The 20,201-nt window shown below is 62.9% G+C and overlaps 1 protein-coding gene across 1 annotated transcript; it reads left to right on the top strand.

Annotated features, from left to right (window-relative positions):
* The first annotated feature begins 2,636 nt into the window (after positions 1-2,636).
* Positions 2,637-19,070, top strand: FBXL16 (F-box and leucine rich repeat protein 16). The gene is made up of 6 exons (XM_054643852.2): positions 2,637-3,370; positions 13,965-14,675; positions 15,430-15,938; positions 16,251-16,335; positions 16,853-16,916; positions 17,721-19,070. The coding sequence occupies exons 2-6, from the start codon at positions 13,980-13,982 to the stop codon at positions 17,867-17,869; spliced, it is 1,503 nt and encodes a 500-aa protein (XP_054499827.1). The 5' UTR covers positions 2,637-3,370; positions 13,965-13,979; the 3' UTR covers positions 17,870-19,070.
* The last annotated feature ends 1,131 nt before the right edge of the window (positions 19,071-20,201 follow it).

Genomic DNA, 20,201 nt, shown 5'->3' with positions numbered 1-20,201 from the left:
CCAGGTCACCTGGATCTCGGCTGCTGGCCTGGCCTGAGCGTGGGGACACCGGGCACCAGCACTGGGACAGGGAGCAGGGGGCTCAGGAGGCTTGTGATGGTGACCTGTTGTTGGGGAAGATGAAACGGGAAAGCCTCATAAATAGGATGGTCTGGCAAAAGATTTTGAGAATATAGAAACTATAAGTGAGATTGAAATGAAAGCAAGCTTTGAGATCCCTCAGTTACTGAACAATGGGAAAACAATGGCATGGCCAGCTGAAGGTGATCCCCTTTTGATGGAACAACACCCTCTGCTTGCAGACAGCTCCAAGGGTCAGAGCAGACCCTACAGCTTGGCAGAAGGGGCCCAAAGAGGAGTTTATGGGGTTTAAAATGTAACACAGTGTGGTAATGTAATGATTCTTATAGGCTGCATGGAAATGCTATAGGATTTGTATCTTATACTAGATTGGTTAGTGAGAATTAGAATATTCAACACAGAAGAAGATTTATTGTATTGGAATGGGAACCTCGCTCTCTTACCCTCTCATCCTCTCTCCCCCTCTCTTCTCTCAGTCCTGCTCTGAGCTGTGGCTGGCAGCTCCCAGCAGGGCCCTGCCCCCAGGCCCTTTGCAATAAACCCCAAGTTCCTGACCTGGCTGCAGAGATCTCTGTGTCTGTCCCAACCCTCCTACCCCTGTCACTCCTACAGCCTGTGGCTGCAGGGAGAGCTGGGGTGAGCAGCACCCCACATCAGGCACCGAGGTGTGGGTACCCCCTGGTGGCACCCCAGCTGTGTCCCCTTCCCCAGGGACACACACACATACACGTGGAGTCTCCTCTTGCCAAGGGACGACTCCTGCTGAAGGAGTTTTCAGCCTTTTTGGCATGAAAATGTCCACAGGACATGGGGCCACAACAATTTGTCCCCTCTGAGTCCTGGAGGTGGCAGGGGTTAGTGACAACGGGCCTGTGCCAGGAGCAAGGGGACATCAGGGACCATCCAGGGCCCCAGTGGCTCCCATTACCTGCCAGCCCTGGTGGCACTTGGCCTGCTCTGGGTGCAGTGTCCCCAAGGGCTGCACCACAGCCTTGCTCCCAGGCTGCTGCAGGTCCCAATTCCCCTGGAACAGCTCCTTGGGGACCACGGGGAGCAGGGCACTGCTGGGGGCACGAGGGACTGTGGGGAGAAGGACCTGCAGCTCCTCAGGGGATGGGGAAACACGAGGCACCAACTTGAGGCCATGGATCCACACACCCCTGCAGGCACCGTCCCCTCCAGCCTTTGTCACCCACTGGGCAGGGTGTGCTGAGGGTGCGAGTGTGAGTGTGAGTGTGAGTGTGAGTGTGAGTGTGAGTGTGGTGTGTGTGCACTGTCTCCTCCCCCAAGCCCCCTCCCAGCTGCAGGGTGAAACCCAACCTGCCTTATAAATAATGGAAGCAGGAGGCAGTGCCGGCTGCAGGTGGCTCCCTCCGCCTCCCCGGGGCCCGCGGGGCTGGACCTGCTGCTCACGGGGCCGTGCCTGGGCAAGGCACCGGGGCCAGGGCCAAATGTGCCTGCTGAGCAGCTCCCTCCAGTCCGGGGAGCAGGGTGGAGCTGGGGCCAGGCTGGGGGTGCTGGGACACGGGGGACAGCAGTGGGACACTCCCAGCAGGTGTCAGTGCCAGAGGTGGCTTGGGCAGGTGATTCCCCCCAGGATGTGGGCACAGCAGCCTGGCATGGCCTGGGTGATTCCCCCCAGGATGTGGGCACAGCAGCCTGGCATGGCCTGGGTGATTCCCCCCAGGATGTGGGCACAGCAGCCTGGCATGGCCTGGGTGATTCCCCCAGGATGTGGGCACAGCAGCCTGGCATGGCATGGCCTGGGTGATTCCCCCAGGATGTGGGCACAGCAGCCTGGCATGGCATGGCCTGGGTGATTCCCCCCAGGATGTGGGCACAGCAGCCTGGCATGGCCTGGGTGATTCCCCCAGGATGTGGGCACAGCAGCCTGGCCTGGCCTGGGTGATTCCCCCAGGATGTGGGCACAGCAGCCTGGCATGGCATGGCCTGGGTGATTCCCCCCAGGATGTGGGCACAGCAGCCTGGCATGGCCTGGGTGATTCCCCCAGGATGTGGGCACAGCAGCCTGGCCTGGCCTGGGTGATTCCCCCAGGATGTGGGCACAGCAGCCTGGCCTGGCCTGGGTGATTCCCCCCAGATGTGGGCACAGCAGCCTGGCATGGCCTGGGTGATTCCCCCAGGATGTGGGCACAGCAGCCTGGCATGGCCTGGGTGATTCCCCCAGGATGTGGGCACAGCAGCCTGGCATGGCCTGGGTGATTCCCCCCAGATGTGGGCACAGCAGCCTGGCATGGCCTGGGTGATTGCCCCAGGATGGGGGCACAGCAGCCTGGCCTGGGTGCCTGCTGCCCCTGGGGGTCCTGGCACAGGGCCCAGTGTCATCGCTGTGCCCCAGGGGCTGTCACAGAGCCCAGGGTGGCTGCCGGGGTGAGCAGGGTCTGCAGCAGGATCTGCACCAGGATCTCCAGCCTGCCATGCCCTGATGGGGAGAGAGCCAGAGCAAGCATCCGTCTGTCCATCCAGCCTTCCACCCATCCCTGCGTTCAGCCTTCCAACCCTCCCTCCCTCCATTTCTCCAGCCACCCCATCCCTCCCTCAATCCCTCCATCCTCCATCCATGCTTCCATTTCCTCCTCCACCCCTCCATCCCTTCCTCTCACCATTCTTCCCTCCATTCCTTCATTCCTCCATCCTCTCCAACCCCTCCATCCTCATCTCTCCATTCTTCCCTCCATCCATTTCTCCCTCCACCTCTCCATTCTTCCCTCCATTTTTCCATCCCTCCTTCGATCCTTCCACCTCTCCATCCCCCCTCCATCCTTCCATCCATCCCTCCCTCCATCCCCCATCCTTCCACCCCTGCATTCCCCCACCCACCACCCTCTCTCCCTGCACTCCCAGCTGCCAGCCCAGCCCCATTCCCGTGTCCCGCACCCTCACCTCGCCTCTCCCGGTGCCGCTGCCGCCGCTCCATTATCGCTGCCGGTGTCGGTGTCCCTTTAACGGGCTCGGCCGGTGACACGCGTGTGCGTGTGTGCGAACGCGCGTGTGCGTGTGCTCCCCGCTCCCGGGGCTGGCTGGCAGCAGGGCCCCCCTTCTCCATCCCCCCGGATCCGGATCCGGCCCCATTCCCCCCCTCCACTCCCCGCTTATTTTTCCTGTTGTTTCGCGGGGTTGGGGCGGGGGCCGGGCGGGATCCGGCCCCTTTGCCAACGGGGATTTTTGGGGGGATTATTCGCCGTTTTCTTGCCGGTGGGATTTTTTGCTGCAACCGAAAGAAGACGGGCGCAAGGCATGGCATGAGCTTCGGGAGACAGGGCTGGAGGTAAGAGCCGCTCGGGAAAAGCCTTTCCGACACAAAGCCGGTGCCGGGGTCGATGCCGATGCCGGGGTCGGTGCCGGTGCCTGTTCTATCGGTATCGGTACCGATAGCGGCACCGGCACCGGCACCGCAGCCGCCCCCAGCCGCATCCCGCATCATGGAGCCGCGTTATATAACGGCAGCGGAGCCGGCCCGGCCCCGGGGCTCCCGGTCCGGTGCCCCCCCTCCGCCCCCGCCTCCCGGTGCCTCGGCAGAGGATGGTGGTCGGTGTGAGCCTCCCCCGGGCCGGTGATGCTGCCCCCTCCGCCCCCTCGGTGTGGGGAGGGGGATGTGGGGGGTGAGGGGATGTGCTCTGTGTGTCCGTCCCCCCCCAGCATGGCCGGGCAGCAGCGGGTGGGGAAGGCAGGGAAGGGGGATCAGGGGCATCCCGCGGGATGCAGGGCTGCTCTGGGATGGGGGTGGAAGGGCGATCGCTGTAGGGACATGGATGTCCCAGTGTGGGGTTGATGTTTGCCCCCTTCCACCTCTGCTGCCAGCCTCTAAAATTCCTCTAAAATTCTGAGATGGGGGTGGAAGGGCACATCGCTGTAGGGACATGGATGTCCCAGTGTGGGGTTGATGTTTGCCCCTTTCCACCTCTGCTGCCAGCCTCTAAAATTCCTCTTGTCCTCCCTGGTGGCACCGTTGGCATCCCCGAGGCTGCGCTCAAACACCCAAACACCCCAAAAGCTTGGTGTGGCTTTCTGTGGATGCAGGGGGACACCAGCCAAGGGATGGGGGACAGGGGCAGCCCCCCCATTCCCAGAGCCCAGGGGATGGAGGAAGGGGAAGGCCCTGGATGGGATGGGACCAAGGGGGCTGATCCCCACAGCAGGGTCCTGCAGACCCCAGCATGGATCCATGGATCTCCCATCGGTCCAGGATGGGAAGACTGAGTTTGTTTTGGTGGGGAGGATGGTGAGGGGCAGAGGGATCAGCGTGTGGGGCTGGGGACCAGGCAGACTCGAGCCCATGGAATGGCTGGGGCTGAGCACGCCTGGGGAAACTGAGGCACAGGGTTCTGGCAGCAAGCAGCGAGATACCCCCAAGGTCTTGGCCATGTAGGGGCCCAGGGGTGCCATGGGGCACTGGGCTGAGGTGGTGCCTCTCTGGCATCTGCTGGTGCCCCTGGGACGTGGCAGTGCCTGGGCAGGGAAGGCAGGAGCGTGGCAGTCCCTGCAGCAGGGATGCTCCTGGCTGACCCTCTCCATGCCCACCCTGTGCCCAGGGTCTGGGGGTCTCGGGGCACAGCACCCCAGGGTGCTCAGCAGGCTGGCAGCAGCGGGCACAGAGCGAGCACCGTGCCGTGCTGGCAGCTCCCCTCCTCTGAAGCTGGGTGCTGATTTCACTCTGGCTACCAGGAAGAGGGAGGGAGGTGGCTTTGGAGTGGGGAGGACTCGCTCAAGCATCCATTTTTAATGAGCTAGATATCTATTTTTCCCCGAGCTGGCTTCCCCCACATCGATCCCTTTGCCTGCTCCCCTCCCTGTGCCAGCAGCTGCAGGGCACAGGGGAGCAGCAGGACAGGCACCCCTGGCACTGGGACCCTCCTGCCACCCCAAATCCTGCTCCTGGGGAAGGGGTGACCCTCACTCGGGCCAGGGTAAGGTGAGAGTGGGGAAAGGGTTCCCTTGTCCCCTCCCGTGGGGTCACAGCTGTTGTTGACCATCCTGTGGGGAGGTGGCCGGACAGAAGGACAACAGGAGTGGGAGCACTTGGAGTTTGGAGGTTGGATCCTGCCCCTCTGCTCTGCAGATTTAAGCTGTGCCTGGCTCAGCAGCTCCATGGCAAAGCCACCTCGTCCTGCCTGGAGCTGTGTCCCCATGTCCCATCTCGTGCAGCTCCCAGCAGTGCCTGTGCAGGAGCTGCACCCAGAGAGGGGATCTGGGAGGCGAGTGGGGGCTGCTGGTGTGGGAGGGAGCAGCGCTGGCTGTGCAGGCAGCAGAGCTCCTTGGCAGCATCCCCCTCCCAACCTCTGCCCACCTGCCACGGGGACAGCCACGTGTGCTGGGTGCTCCGGGGCTCAGGGAGGAGCTCAGGGATGAGGAGGGAGGGTCTGGGGAGGACACAGCTCAGCAGGACCCGTTCCTCCAGGGTTTCTCCCTGCTGGAGGGGTGATCCATGCCCAGCTCTAGGACAGGGGAAGCAGGAGGCCGGGGGATTGTGCTGGGAGCAGGATCAGGATGGTGCCTGAAGGCTTTTGGAGCCCGTGCAGGCATTTAGCACCCACAGCCCACCAAGGAGTGCCATGGCTGGACACTGCCTGCCCTGGTGTCCCACCAGCCTTGTGCCAAGGGCCCCTGCTTGACCCCAGGCCCAGGTCCCAGCCAGACCCCGAGCCCAGGGGCAGAGGGCCATCAGTGCCATCAGTGCCATCAGTGCCATCAGTGCCATCAGTGCCATCAGTGCCATCAGGCAGTGCCATCAGTGCCATCAGTGCCATCGGTGCCATCAGGCAGTGCCATCAGTGCCATCAGTGCCATCAGTGCTTGTGTGGCTGTCACCGTGCCTGGGGGGCTGAAGGGTTTGGGCAGGCACAAATCCCAGCAGGACCTGAGGAGCTCATCCACATCCTGTGCTCAGAGACAGCTCCCCTGGCTCCTGGCTCCTCAGGGGATGGTGCATTTCAGCCCTTCCTGGGCAGAGGAAAGGGCTGGGACACTCTGGGAGCTGTCACTGGGCTCTGGCTGGGCTTGTAGTGAGAGGAGGCCAGGCTGGGCAGGATCCAGCACACGAGGAGCTGCTCCCTCTCCTCCTTGCCTTGGCCAGAGGGGAGCAGGGGGAAGCTTGGCTTGAGCACAAACATCCTTCCATGGTGTGTGAGCAAAGATCTCCAGGGGAGGCTGGAGGGGAAGGGAGCAGGGCTCCAGCTCTGCCCTCAGTCTGTCCCTCCCGTGCTCCTTTTGGGTGGGGGATTCCTCCCAAGGGAACAGGGGGCTGCCTGGGGAAAGGAGAGAGGTCAGAATTTGCTGTCTCTGGGAGAAAGGGGTTCAGCAGAGAGGCTGAAAGCTGCTGCAGGAGGGGCTTGGTGGTCAGAGGGAGCCCTGTTGGGAGGAAGTTTTGCTTGGGGCTGGAGCTCTGCCTCCCCCCCACACTGAGGGCTGGGGACAGGAGCTGCATCTCCCAGTGCCCCCAGACAGGAGCTGCATCTCCCAGTAGCAGTGGGGACCTGAGCAGAGCTTGGTGCTGGCACCTCAGCCAGCTTTTCTCAGCTCCCTGGGGATGGGGCCAACCCTGCAAATGCTGAGCCTGACCTTTGGGAAGGCTGTGGCACCCGAGAGATCTCAGTGCTGGGGGTTCCTACTGTGACAGCTCCTCTGCAAGAGCCAGCCATGGATTCACCAGCCTGGCTGGCACTGAGAGCAGCAGCCCCAGCAGTGGGACTCCAACCAGTCATTTCCCAGCCCCTCCTAAGCTTCTTTATCCACTGCAAGGTGGGATGAGCTCCTTGGCACCGCTGGGAGCCATCAAGGGAGCAGCAAAGCTGCTCTCAGCCCTTGGGTCTCCCCAGGAGCTCTCAGGGCAGCCCCAGGAGGGAGGTTCCCAGCTCCCATCACACAAACAGCAGCTCTGCAGGGCCAGGTGGAGAGGCAAGGCCCTTCCCTACCCCGAATTCCTGGATTGTGCAGCAAGGAAGAGGCAGCACTGAGCTTGGAGCTGTGCTCCGAGCCTCTGTCCCACTCACCTGTGTGAGTGCTGAGGCTGGAGCCCAAATCCACCTGTGCACACACACACACACACACACACAGGCACAGCATCTCCAGTGGAGCATCTCTCCACTGCCCCTCCATCTCCAGCAGAGCCAGTGGCTCCTCCAGAGCCTCCAGCAGCTCCTCTGCACTGCTGGGGTGACTCAAAGCCCCTGAAGAGACCCAGACTGGGGCTGGGTGCTGGGCAGCGTTCTGATCCAGCGGGGTCAGAGCCGGGGGCAGCAGCAGCAGCAGCAGCCGCACAGCAGCTCCGCAGGGGGATGTGCTCATGTGTGCATCGCTGCCCTGTGCTCCGGGCTCGGCTCCGGCCCCGCCGCTGCCCGGGGCAGCCCCAGCGAGCTCAGCCCCTCGGAGGCTGCACAAAGGCCGGGCCCCGTGCTCGGCACAGCGCTCCGTGCCGGGCTGTGCGCTCCGCCCGTGGAGCGACTTGATTTGCTGCATTAGTAAAAATAGACGGGTAATGAATTCAGCTGATGCAACCCCGGCAGCGCGTGCACGAGGCGGCCCCGGCCGCGCTGAGAGTGTGAGAGGGGTTGTGTGAGTGTGAGTGTGAGTGTGAGTGTGAGCAGGGCTTGTGTGTGTGTGTGTGTGTGTGTGTGTGTGTGTGTGTGAGTGTGTGTGCATCCCGTGTGAGTGTGAGTGTGAGTGTGTGTGCATCCCGTGGGTGTATGTGAGCCGGGCTTGTGTGTGCATCCTGTGTGAGTGTGAGTGTGAGCAGGGCTTGTGTGCACATCTCATGTGAGTGTGTGTGTGTGTGTGAGCGGGACTGTGTGTGTGTGTGTGTTTGTGTGTGTGAATCCCGTGGGTGTGTGAGTGTAAGTGTGAGTGTGAGTGTGAGCCTGGTTTGTGTGTCCATCCCGTGCATGTGTGTGTGTTGTGTGTGTGCACACCCCGTGGGTGTGTGAGTGTGAGCAGGCAGCGATGGCTGCTCCCTCCGCACAGCTCTGCCACCTGAAGCCCTTTGGCAGCAGCTCGGGGTCCTGGCAGGGCGATAAGAAGGCTCCGAGGGGGCCGGGGGCAGCAGCGGGGCTGCAGGGACCGGCTGGGTGGCAGCAGGGTGTCACGGGGAGTCTGCGGGGCAGTCATGGATTCTCCCTGGGACCTGCTGGGGCAGCAGCAGCTCTGCCTGCTGGGTTACAGTGGCATCTCTGACAAGGATCTGTTGGAGCAATGCTGGATCTTGGCAGGGCCCTGAGGGGTGATGGAGATTCCTTTACAAGGAGTCGGTGGGGCAGGGCTGGATCCTCCCTCCCAGGGCCCGGCGCGACAGGGCCGGATGCTGGCGGGGACACGGGTGCGGTGTCCTTGGGGGAGCCGCTGTGCCCGGTGCTGACCGGGACCGAGTGACCGGGGCCGCTGTGCCCGGTGCTGAGCGGGACGGAGTGACCGGGGCAGCTCACCGGAGCCGCTGTCCGCGGTGCTTACCGGGACCGAGCGACCGGGGTCTCTGACCGTGGTGCTGACCGGGGCCGCTCACTGGGGCCGCTGTCCTCGGACTGAATGGCCGGGGACCGAATGACCGGAGCCGCTGACCGGGGCCGCTGTCCGCGGTGCTGACATCCGGGACCGATGGACGATGGCCTCTGTCCCCGGTGCTGATCGGGACCAATGACCGGGGCCTCTGTCCTCGGTGCTGACCGGCACAGCCCGCTGTCCCCGGTGCTGACCGGGGCCAATGACCGGGGCTGCTGTCCCCGGTGCTGACCGGGACCAATGACCGGGGCTGCTGTCCTCGGTGCTGACCGGGACCAATGACCGGGGCTGCTGTCCCCGGTGCTGACCGGGACCAATGACCGGGGCTGCTGTCCTCGGTGCTGACCGGGACCAATGACCGGGGCTGCTGTCCCCGGTGCTGACCGGGGCTGCTGTCCTCGGTGCTGACCCAGCACGCCCGCGGTCCCGGGGGCTCCCACGCCGGCCAATCCCGGATCTCCCCGGGCCTCCGGTCCGGCTCCAGCCCGGCTGTCCTGGAGCCCAGCCTGATCCCTGCTGCACAGGATAACTGCTCAGGAGCCGGGGCTCTCCCAGGCCGTGCACTAACAGGGGGGTTGATGGCCCTGCCCGTGTCTCAAGGCCCTCATCCCTCTGCACTACCACGTGCAGACAGTAAACTCGCCAACAGGTTGGGCAGGCTCTGTTTTCCAGGCAGTTTCCATCCCGTTGATCCCAGCATCCTCACAGTGCAGTGTTTGTGGTGCCAGGCTCTCAGACCCGGGCTTGCTTCTCTCTTCCTGCGTCAAACCCGCCCCCCAGCACTGCATCATCGCTTCCGTGGGTGACAAACCCCCCCAAACCTCCCTGCCAGTGACGTAGCCTGAGAACTGTGCACCCTGCAGTGGATTCGGGAGGATGGAGGGCTCTGGCCTTTGCTCCTGTCAGGTTTTCTCCCACTGGGCTGGGGCTGACACTCCACTGCTGGGAGAGGCCTCCCTGTGAGAGAGCAAAGGGGGCTGAGACAGAGGGGCTGCAAATGTGGGCCCTTCCTGTGGGACCCCAGAGCAAGGGGGGTTGCACCAAGTGCTGAACAATCCTGATGATGATGATGATGATGGTGTGCTTGGCCCAGTCATGCAATCTGCAAACACTGAGATGACAGGGAGAAGGGAAAGGGACAAATCTCTGCTCTCCTGTTGCTTTGGAGTGGCCAAAAAACGTTTGGAAGTGTTCATGGAACTGCTGGAACATCTGGGAGAGTCTGTGCTGACACCTCCAAGACAGACAGCTTTGGGTTTGTGTGTCCATCTGCTGTCTCTGGGAGTGCCTGGGGAGGCACAGGGCAGGCTCTGGGTGTCCCTGCACTCACAGCTGTGACCCCCAGGGGCTGTGGCAGCGTCACTTTGAACATCAGAGCATTGTGGCCTCAGCCCTGGGCTGCAGGAGCTGGGGGCTCCTGGCTGCAGGCCGGGGCTCTCCCATGGCACAGGAGGGAAGATGCCAGCCCTGCCTCTTGGTGCCAGAGACAGCAGCTACTGGAGCCCTCCCCTCCCAGCCCTCCCTCTCCACACTGGGGTCTTTCCCCAAGCACAATTCAGTGCCTGGGGGTGGTGGGAGCACCCAAATTCTTCCCTGCTCATCTCCCCAGAGAGAAATGCCTGCCTGGCTTCCCCCCACCGCTGTCCAGATCCTCCTGTGCCCAGAGACTCAAATCTCTCTCTGTTTTTCTCTTTGAAGTGACTTCAGGCTCATTCAAGATTCGGGATTTCTGTGCTCTGTTCAGGCAGCCTGAGCTCCCTGGGCAGGGGGCCTGGCTCAGCTTTCCAGGGAACCCCTGAGCCCCCCGAGCCCCCCTGAGCCCCCCTGAGCCCCCTGAGCCCCCTGAGCCCCCCGAGCCCCCCTGAGCCCCCCTCCCCAATCCCCCTGAGCCCCCTGAGCTCAGCCTCGGGGACCAGCTGAGCTCTGAGCAGGTTGGACGTGGTGCCAAAACCTGCTGCTGGCTGCTGTGAGTCCGGCGACTTGTCAGCATCTGTGTCCTGCTGTGACTGTCCCCTCGGGCTGCCGAGGCCCTGGGCTCCCCTCTGCCACCACCTGCCCTGTCCCCAGGGTTGGCCAGCGTGCCCAGAGGCTCCCAGGCTCGGTGCCACCACCTGCCCTGTCCCCATGCCCAGCAGCTCTGGGGCTCGGTGCCACCACCTGCCCTGTCCCCATGCCCAGCAGCTCTGGGGCTCAGTGCCACCACCTGCCCTGTCCCCGGTGTCGGAGTGTCGGGAGTAGCACAGCTGGAACGGACACAGAGATCTCTGCAGCCAGGTCAGGAACTTGGGGTTCATTGCAAAGGGCCTGGGGACAGGGCCCTGCTGGGAGCTGCCAGCCACAGCTCAGAGCAGGACTGAGAGAAGAGAGGGGCAGAGAGGATGAGAGGGTAAGAGGGTAAGAGAGCGAGGTTCCCATTACAATACAATAAATCTTCTTCTGTGTTGAATATTCTCATTCTCACTAACCAATCTAGTACAAGATACAAATCCTATAGCATTTACATACAGCCTATAAGAATCATTACATTACCATACTGTGTTACATTTTAAAACCTAAAAACTCCTCTTTGAGCCCCTTCTGCCAAGCTGTAGGGTCTGCTCTGACCCTTGGAGCTGTCTGCAAGCAGAGGGTGTTGTTCCATCAAAAGGGGACCACCTTCAGCCAGCCACACTGTTGTTTTCTAGTTGTTCAGTAACTGAGGTATCTCAAAGCTTGCTTTCATTTCAATCTTGCTTGTAGTTTCTATATTCTCAAAATCTTTTGCCAGGCAATCATATTTATAAGGCTTTCCTGTTTCATCTTCCCCATACCCAGGGCCGGCCAGTGTGCCCAGCGGCTCCGGGGCTCGGTGCCACCTCCTGCCCTGTCCCTGTGCCCAGCAGCTCCGGGGCTCGGTGCCACTCGCTGCAGTGACAGCTTCCCGTGCCACCTGGCCATTGTCTGTTTGGGTTGGTGCTCTGTGAGACACCCGCTGCACGTTCTGTTTACCTCCCTAATTGCAGCCGAGCCGCTGGTTTCGAGTTTCTCCCTTCTCTCCCCTCCCCTTCTCCTGCTTTCAAGCGAATTTAACACACGTCCAAGCACCGGCGGCCCGGCTCCGCCGTGGGGCGGCGTGAGCGGAGGCAGCAGCGGCTGCATCCGAGCCGGGAGCGGCGCCAGGCTGTCTGCACAGGGCTGGGCTCGTCCCCGGGGGCTGCATCGCGGCGGGACGCGGCCACCGAGCCGGGCTGGCTGCTGGCACCGCGGCGCCCCCAGCCCTGTGCCGGGAACGGGAGTGTGCCCTGTGCCCTGCATGCCAGGTGTGCCCTGCATCCCGCGGCTTCTCCAGCTGTGCCACCGGCACCTGGCTGTGCTGCTGAGCTCCTGTTTGGGTGGCTGTGCCCTCCCTGGGTGCTCCAGGAGAGCTGGATGAGGCCAGGGATATCGCTGGCCGGGGACTGTGTACAAATCACCAACGGGATGGGACTGCTAGGAATGTGCCTTGAGCTGTTTGATTTTCCAGCATCAGCCTCATTACATGGTTGTGACAATGGGAAGATGCCAGCAGCTCACATCCCAGGCAGCAGACCAAGAACTCAATGTCACAACTCACTTTAAGAGTTTTCTGACCAATCCCACAAAGCAAAAGCACATTGACAGTAGTTCCATCCAACTACTATAAGCACAGGTACCTTTGGGTAAACAATGCTTGCTTATTTTGGATACAATACCTGCTTGTGAGCCCTAAAACACAATGCACAGAGCTCCATTATTAAGATTCAAACTTCCTAATATCTTGCTAGATAAACTTTTCTGTAGCTTAGGGGGTTATTCTAGACAAGCCTTAATACACAGACCATTGTTCTATTTGTCCTTACTTTTCTACATTTTACATAATTTTTCTGCTGACCAATCTTGTGGCTCCTGCTTAGCTCCATTCTGCTGTCTCTGAGGCCTGCCTTTTGCAGCTTTCCCCAAACCCTCTGATTTTGTGGATTCCCACAAGGGATGCTGTGAGAGTGAAAGGGATGGGCAGCAGCAGGGGTCTGGGCTGCATCCTGCTTCCAGGCTCAGGGACCACGGAGCTTGGACATGAGCAGGATGCCCTTCCCTCGGTGCCCCTCCATCAGGGATTGACTTTCTCCATCCCAAATCAAGCAGCTGTGATAATCCCCTTGCTTTAATCTCGGGTCTGGGAAGAGCTGGCAGGCAGGAAGGTCCCCAGCTCCTGTCACTGATGCATGGAGATGCCAACCACCCCTTGGGCCTTCAGGGGAGCTCCCTGTGCCCTGCTCCATGCACTGCAAGCTGCATTCCCGTGCTTCAGCTCCTTGTGCCCACAGGGGTTGCCAGGATCAGCTTTTTGGCAGGGTTTGGTGTGGCATTGGCACGAGGGGTGTGGGCAGAGCAGGCAGCAGCCGGGCAGGGCCCTGTGCCAGGCCCTGGCTGGGCAGGGGGAGGGGGCTGAGCCCCCATCAATAATTCAGCTCCATATTTATAGAGGGAAATGCATTGAATAATGGATGGTGGGTGAGGGGGGCCCTTGGGAAGCCAGCCTCGCTGCCACTGCAATATTTATTGGCCTGGGTTGCCGGGTGCTGCCCGGCTGCCTTGAGGCTCCACTAGGGCTGGCACAGGCTCACAGCTGAGGGCTTGGCGGGCACAGTGGGCACGGGCAGCTCTGCTCCTCTGCCTCTGCCCACTGCCCTCCACAAAATCACACAGGGGGCTGGAGCCCCCTGCTCTGGAGCCAGGCTGGGAGAGCTGGGGGTGCTCACCTGGAGAGGAGAAGGCTCCAGGGACACCTCAGAGCCCCTTGCAGGGCCTCAAGGGGCTCCAGGAGAGCTGCAGAGGGACTGGGGACAAGGCATGGAGGGACAGGACACAGGGAATGGCTCCCACTGCCAGAGGGCAGGGTTAGATGGGATATTGGGAATTAGGAATTGTTCCCTGGGAGGGTGGGCAGGCCCTGGCACAGGGTGCCCAGAGCAGCTGGGGCTGCCCCTGGATCCCTGGCAGTGCCCAAGGCCAGACTGGAGCACCCTGGGATGGTGGAAGGAGTCCCTGGCCATGGCATGGATGTGGAATGAGATGGGCTTTGAGGTCCCTTCCAACCCAAACCAGCCTGTGGATCCTTCTCTGTCTGCCACTAGCCATGCTTGTTTCTAGGCTCAGAGAGGGATGTGAATACCCAGGGACAAATCCCCATCCATCGCTCATCACAGGGGGCACCAGGGCCATGCAGCCTGCTCTGTGTGGCTGTGCCACCTGATCCCATGTGCCACCCTGCTCAGGGCCCCCAGGGTCTCCCCCCTCCCTGGTGCCACCACCTCCCCCAGCCACAACCACCCCCTGAGCAGACCCACAGCCCCTGACCCCACACCCCTGCATTACAGAGACACCTGTGGAAGATGTCGAACCCGAGAAACGGCGACACCAAGCCCCCATGTTTGCCCCGCAATGGACTGGTGAAGATCCCCACGCAAGCCAACGGCCTCGGCTCCGCCAGCATCACCAAAGGCACCCCCGCCGTGAAAAACCGCCTGTGCCAGCCTTCCTCCGTGCCTGCCATCCTCAGCCCGGCCTTAGCCCACCGCAGCGACCTGCCCATCCCCAGCCTGGCCTCCCCGCTCTCCTTGGCCACCCTGGCCAGCGTCTCCTCCCCTCCCGGCGCTTCCTTGGTGGGACTGAACGCCAGCGAGGGCTCGGAGCAGCCCTCCCCGGAGCAGCTGCCGGGCTCGCCCTCGGAGAGGCAGCTGGCCGTGGACGAGAAGATCCTCAACCGCTTGTTCTGGTACTTTTCGGCGTGCGAGAAGTGCGTGCTGGCGCAGGTGTGCAAGGCATGGCGGAGGGTGCTCTACCAGCCCAAGTTCTGGGTGGGCTTGACGCCCGTGCTGCACACCAAAGAGCTCTACAACGTCCTGCCCGGGGGAGAGAAGGAGTTCGTCAGCCTGCAGGGCTTCGCCGTCCGCGGCTTCGACGGCTTCTGCCTCGTGGGCGTCTCTGACCTGGACATTTGTGAGTTCATTGACAACTACCCCCTCTCCAAGAAGGGGGTCAAGTCCATGAGCCTTAAGAGGTCGACCATCACAGATGCGGGGTTGGAGGTAGGTGACCCTGCTGAAGTGACCGGGGTGGCTGAGGTGTGCTGGTGGCGGGTCAGTCCTGGTGGCCTTGGGGACACACACGTGGCCAGAGTGGTCCTGTCACAGTGAAGGAGCAGAGAGGTGGCATGGCCACCCCACAGGTGCTGGCAGCACAGGGAGGCCCTGCCTGAGGTCTGGGCAGTGGGATGGGCACAGCCTGTACAGGGTCAGGAGGCTGTTGGGGCTTCACCCCCGCGGGAAGGCAGGGCCAGGTGAGGTGGCCATGCTGCTGAGCAGTGATGTGACAGTGGGTGACAATCTCTGGGAACAGGACATTCCTGCTTGGCTGGCTGCTCCCCAGCAAGAGGTCACCCAAGCAAGGGGCTGAGGTGATAGAGATGGGGGCATTCATGGGTCTGGGCAAGATCCCCACCGAGATCCTTGCCCTGTGCCATGGCCAAACACAGCACCAGCTGCTCTGTCACCTCACCTGTGCTGGGAGCGGCATCAATCCCCACCCTGCCAGCAGCACCTGGCACAGTGCTGGGGCTGCAGCCAGGGGTCCCTGCCTGTGCCCTGCCATTCCCCACTGATGCTGGTGTGCCCTAAGGCAGGCATTGAACCCATGCCAGGGAGGTCTCAGGGGCAAAGACTGGACCCAGACAAGACTGGGAGCAGTGGGAGGAGCCACCCAGAGGGAGCCAGGGCGGGGACCCAGGGACACACGAGGGTGGGTGGCAGTGCCTGGCACGGCCTGACCCGCTGCCCTCGGCAGGTGATGCTGGAGCAGATGCAGGGCGTGGTGCGGCTGGAGCTGTCGGGCTGCAACGACTTCACGGAGGCCGGGCTGTGGTCCAGCCTCAACGCCCGCATCACGGCGCTGAGCGTCAGCGACTGCATCAACGTGGCCGACGACGCCATCGCCGCCATCTCGCAGCTCCTGCCCAACCTGACCGAGCTCAACCTGCAAGCCTACCACGTGACGGACACGGCGCTCGCCTACTTCACCGCCAAGCAGGGCTACACCACCCACACCCTGCGCCTCAACTCCTGCTGGGAGATCACCAACCACGGCGTGGTCAACATGGTGCACAGCCTGCCCAACCTGAGCGTGCTCAGCCTCTCGGGCTGCTCCAAGGTGACGGATGACGGAGTGGAGCTGGTGGCCGAGAACCTGCGGAAGCTGCGCAGCCTCGACCTGTCCTGGTGCCCCCGCATCACCGACATGGCCCTGGAGTACATCGCCTGTGACCTGCACAAGCTGGAGGAGCTGGTGCTCGACAGGTAAAGGGCTGTGCTGAGCCGTGCTGTGCTGTGCCAAGCCATGCCATGCCGTGCCATGTTGAACCGTGCCAGGCCATGCCATGCCATGCTAAGCTATGCCAAGCCATGCCAAGTCATGCCATACCGTGCTGAGCCATGCCATGCCATGCACGCCATGCCATGCCATGTTGAGCTGTGCTGTGCCGTGTCACCCCATGACAAACCATGCCGTGCCATGCTGAGCCGCGCTGTAGCAGAGGGTGCAGCATGGGGGCCATGGTTTGGGGACACCCACGGGTGACCAGCTGGCCCTGACACCCCGTGTCCCGGCAGGTGCGTGCGGATCACCGACACCGGCCTCAGCTACCTGTCCACCATGTCATCCCTGCGGAGCCTCTACCTGCGCTGGTGCTGCCAGGTAGGTGTGGAACGCGGCTGTGCTCGGCACGGCAGAGAGGGCATGGTGGCACCTCCCTGGGCATGGGCCATGAGCTCGGGGCGGGCTCCCGGGGCTGGCTGAAGACCCCAAGACTTGGTTCCAGGAAGCAGAGGGCTCCTGTGAGCTCAGCAGGACTCAGCCCTGGCACCCTGACCCTGCATCCCCAGAGCCGGTACCTGCTGCAGGCTCCCTGCCCTGGCTCCCCGCTCCCTGTCGCACAGCCCAGAGCCAGTACCCCGGCCCTGCACCCAAAATCCTGCCCCAGCATCCCGCTGCAACATCCCACATCCTGCTCAGGCTCCCCTCCCTGCAGCCTGTCCCATCACAGTTCCCTGCCCTGGCACCCAGAGCCAGCACACTGCCCCAGCATCCTGCACCCTGCTTCAGGTTCCCTGCCCTGGCACCAATTCCTGACCCTAGCTGGGCAATGCTGAGCCCTGGTGCTGTGATTGTCCCCACTGTCCCCCCCTCATCCCCATCCCATCTTCTTTTCCAGGTGCAGGATTTTGGCCTGAAGCACCTCCTGGGCATGGGCAGCCTGCGCCTGCTCTCGCTGGCTGGTGAGACCCTGACCCTCTGCCAGGGACCAGAGACCCCAGGGGCTGGGGAGGCTCTGGGCATGGGGACAGAGAGAGCCCTGGGGACAGCCTGGGGACAGCCTGGGGACAGCCTGGGGACAGCCTGGGGACAGCCAGCATCCCCCCAGGCCAGCAGGCACCTGCACCCAGCCCAGCTGTGGGGAAAGCCATGCTGGGCTCCTGGGGTGCAGTGTTTTTTGGGGTGGTGGTGTTTTGGGAGCTATGGTTTTGCCATTCAAGTCGTCTGGGGAGTTGGTTTTTGAGGAGCTGTTCTGGGGGACACTCTTTTTTGGTTTGTTGCTTTTTGGTTTTTGTTGTTTGTGTTTTTTTTTTTTTTTTTTTGAATACAGGTGCTTTGAGGTGTTGGGATTTTAGGCTGACCTTGGGGTGCAGGTGTTTTGGAGCACTATTCTTTAGCATGCTGGTTTTCTGGGTTCTGGTGGGAGTTTTTTGGGTGCTAATTTTGATGGTCTTGGTATTTTGGGGTGCTGGTGCTTTAAGGTACTGGTTTTTGTGTGCAATTTTGAGTGCTGGATTTTTTGGATGCTGATATTTTGAGTGATTTTTTGGTAGTGTTGGGGTTTGGGGGTACTTTTTTTTTAGCACACTGGGGTTCTGTCTTTTGGGTATGGTGAGGTTTGAGGTGCTGGGATTTTGAGATCCAGACCCTTTGGTTCTGTTTGGGGGGATTTTGGTGTTCTGGGATGCTGGTGCCTGTTTTTTGGGGATGCTATTTTTGGGGGATGCTGGTGATCTGGGCTGACAGAGCACTCTGCCCCCTTGCAGGCTGCCCCTTGCTGACCACCACGGGGCTGTCGGGGCTGGTGCAGCTGCAGGAGCTGGAGGAGCTGGAACTCACCAACTGCCCCGGGGCCACCCCGGAGCTCTTCAAGTACTTCTCCCAGCACCTCCCGTGCTGCATGGTGATCGAGTAGCGCCGGAGCCGGCCCACCCCGCGCCCACCCCGGCCGCCATCGCCCACCCCATCTCCCTCCGGCTGCGGGGGGATTCGAGAGACGCCCCCGATTCCAACCGAGCCCGGACATCCCCCGCATCGACGCCCCCGAGGGACGCGGGGCTCCGGGGGGAGATGGGGGCAGGAGCCCCCCCGGTACCATGTAAATTCCCCCCACGCCGCCGCCATCGCCCGTGCTCCTCCCGGTGTCCTGCCAATCCCTTCCGGACAGACGAACGGACATCATGGAAGCCCAAAGTGGGAAGGCGACGCTGTGTGACCCCTCCCGGCCGCATCCTGCTCCCCCCGCCCCGGTGCCAGCGGGCCCCGCCACCAAGGATGCTCCTGGCGACCAAAGGATGCTCCGAGGGACGGGCCAGAGGAGGATGCTGATTTTGGGGTGGCGGCGGAGGCTGGACGGGTCCCCTCACGCCCCCGGAGCGGGTCACCGAGCTCACCCCCCCCTCCCCGCGCTGCGTGTCCCCTCCAGCCCCCAGCCCCGCCTTTGGGGCCCTCTCTCCCGGTGAATAGGATGTCCCTCTCCGCCCGCCCTCGCATGCTCGCTTGCTTCAGTCTCGTGCTACGGCAGGTTTCGGGGTACCCGGGGGGACGGTGACAAGTGACAGCCCCACTGAGCCCCTCCACGCGGCTTCGCCCCGGCCGGATCCCGCCCCGGGCTCCCCTGGCCACATCCCCCGCCGCCCGGGGACCCCCCTGCACCCCGCGGGGCCGGGGGGTGATGCCACCGCCGGGGAGCGACCCATCCGTCTGGGATGGGACATCCCGGGGCACCAGGGCCGGGGCTGAGCCACCGCGGCGACACCGGCAGCACAGAGAGACCACGGGAGGTGGCACCTCGGACACACTGCCACCGCCACCGCTCTTCCAGCTGAAAAGCCATCGCCCCCGTGCCAGCGGCAAGCGGGGCACCGGGGGGACCCCCGGGCTGAGCCGAGATGGGACCGAGCCGGAACGGGGCTGGGGGGCCCGCGGGACCCAGCGCGGGAGGGGCTCGGTGCCCCCGGGCAGTGCCCGCCCCGTGCCACAACCATGGGAGGAGAGTGGGCACGGACACGGGCACGGGCACGGGCACGGGATGGGCACGGACACGGACACGGACACGGACACGCTTTCGGTTTGTTTTGCCTTTGTACCGGCCGGGAAGGAACTGCTGCACCAACCGCCGCCTCCGCTCCCTGCTTTGTCCGAAACGCCCCTTTCTCACCCCAAAATGGCACCAAGTGGCCCTGGAAGGGCTTTTGGGAGTCCCTGGGGCTGCGGGACAGGGTGGCACTGCCGGGCCCCGGAGCACCCCGGTACGGGGTGGAGGGCTGCCCGCACCCCCAGAGGCAGCGGTGTCCCTGGGCACGGGGCCGGGCAGGACAGCGGCACACAGAGGGTGTCCCAAGCAGCAGTTTTGGGGCGCCATAGCCCTGCACAGTGCCAGGTTGCACAGACAGCCCCAGCACGGCCCCCATACCCTCCTCTGCACTCCCCGTGGCAGTGACCCCTGCACCCCTCCTCCCCTGTGCACCCCTATATCCCTCCAGTGCACCTGTACACCACCAATGCACCCCACATCCTCCCGGCACCCCATTTCCCACCTGACCCACAAGGCTCCCACAGACCCCCGACCCCATTTATCCCCCTGTTTCCCCCTCCCCCAGGCACCCACATCCCTCTGGCACCCCCAATCCCCTGGACCCCACATCTCCTGGCACCCCCCGATGCACACCCCCCGGCAGTGTGCCCCAAGCCCCCCAGTGCACCCACACATCCTTGTGCACCTCCGTAATGCTTCAGCTCACCCCTACACCCTCAATGCACCCCATATCCCCTCGGCACCCCCATTTCCCACCCTGACCCCCCAATGCCCCCCACATGCCCCTAAACCCCGTTTTCTGCTGTGCTCCCAGTTCCTCTGGGGTGCACCTCTGGCATCCCCGCTTCCCCTGGATCCCACAGCTCCCTGACACCCCCGGAACCCTCGGTACTCTCTTTCTCCCCCTGCACCCCCAGTCCCCAGCACAGCTCCCATCCCTCCAGCTCCCCTCTTCATCCAGCGCACCCCACTCCCAGTGCACCCCACATCCCTCCCTATCCCTCCAGCCCCCACTTTATCCCAGCGCACCCCACTCCCAGTGCACCCCACATCCCCCCCTATCCCTCCAGCCCCTCACTTCATCCCAGCGCACCCCACTCCCAGTGCACCCCACATCCCTCCGGCACCCCCGCCAAGGCGCCCTGGACACCCCAATTCCCATTTATCCCCTCGCACCCCTATTCCCACTGCACCCCACGTCCCCCCGGCC

This window comes from Agelaius phoeniceus, chromosome 16, assembly GCF_051311805.1.
Source record: "Agelaius phoeniceus isolate bAgePho1 chromosome 16, bAgePho1.hap1, whole genome shotgun sequence".
Taxonomy (NCBI): domain Eukaryota; kingdom Metazoa; phylum Chordata; class Aves; order Passeriformes; family Icteridae; genus Agelaius; species Agelaius phoeniceus.
The sequence above is the reverse complement of the archived record's forward strand: the minus strand, read 5'-3'. Positions and strand labels throughout refer to the sequence as shown.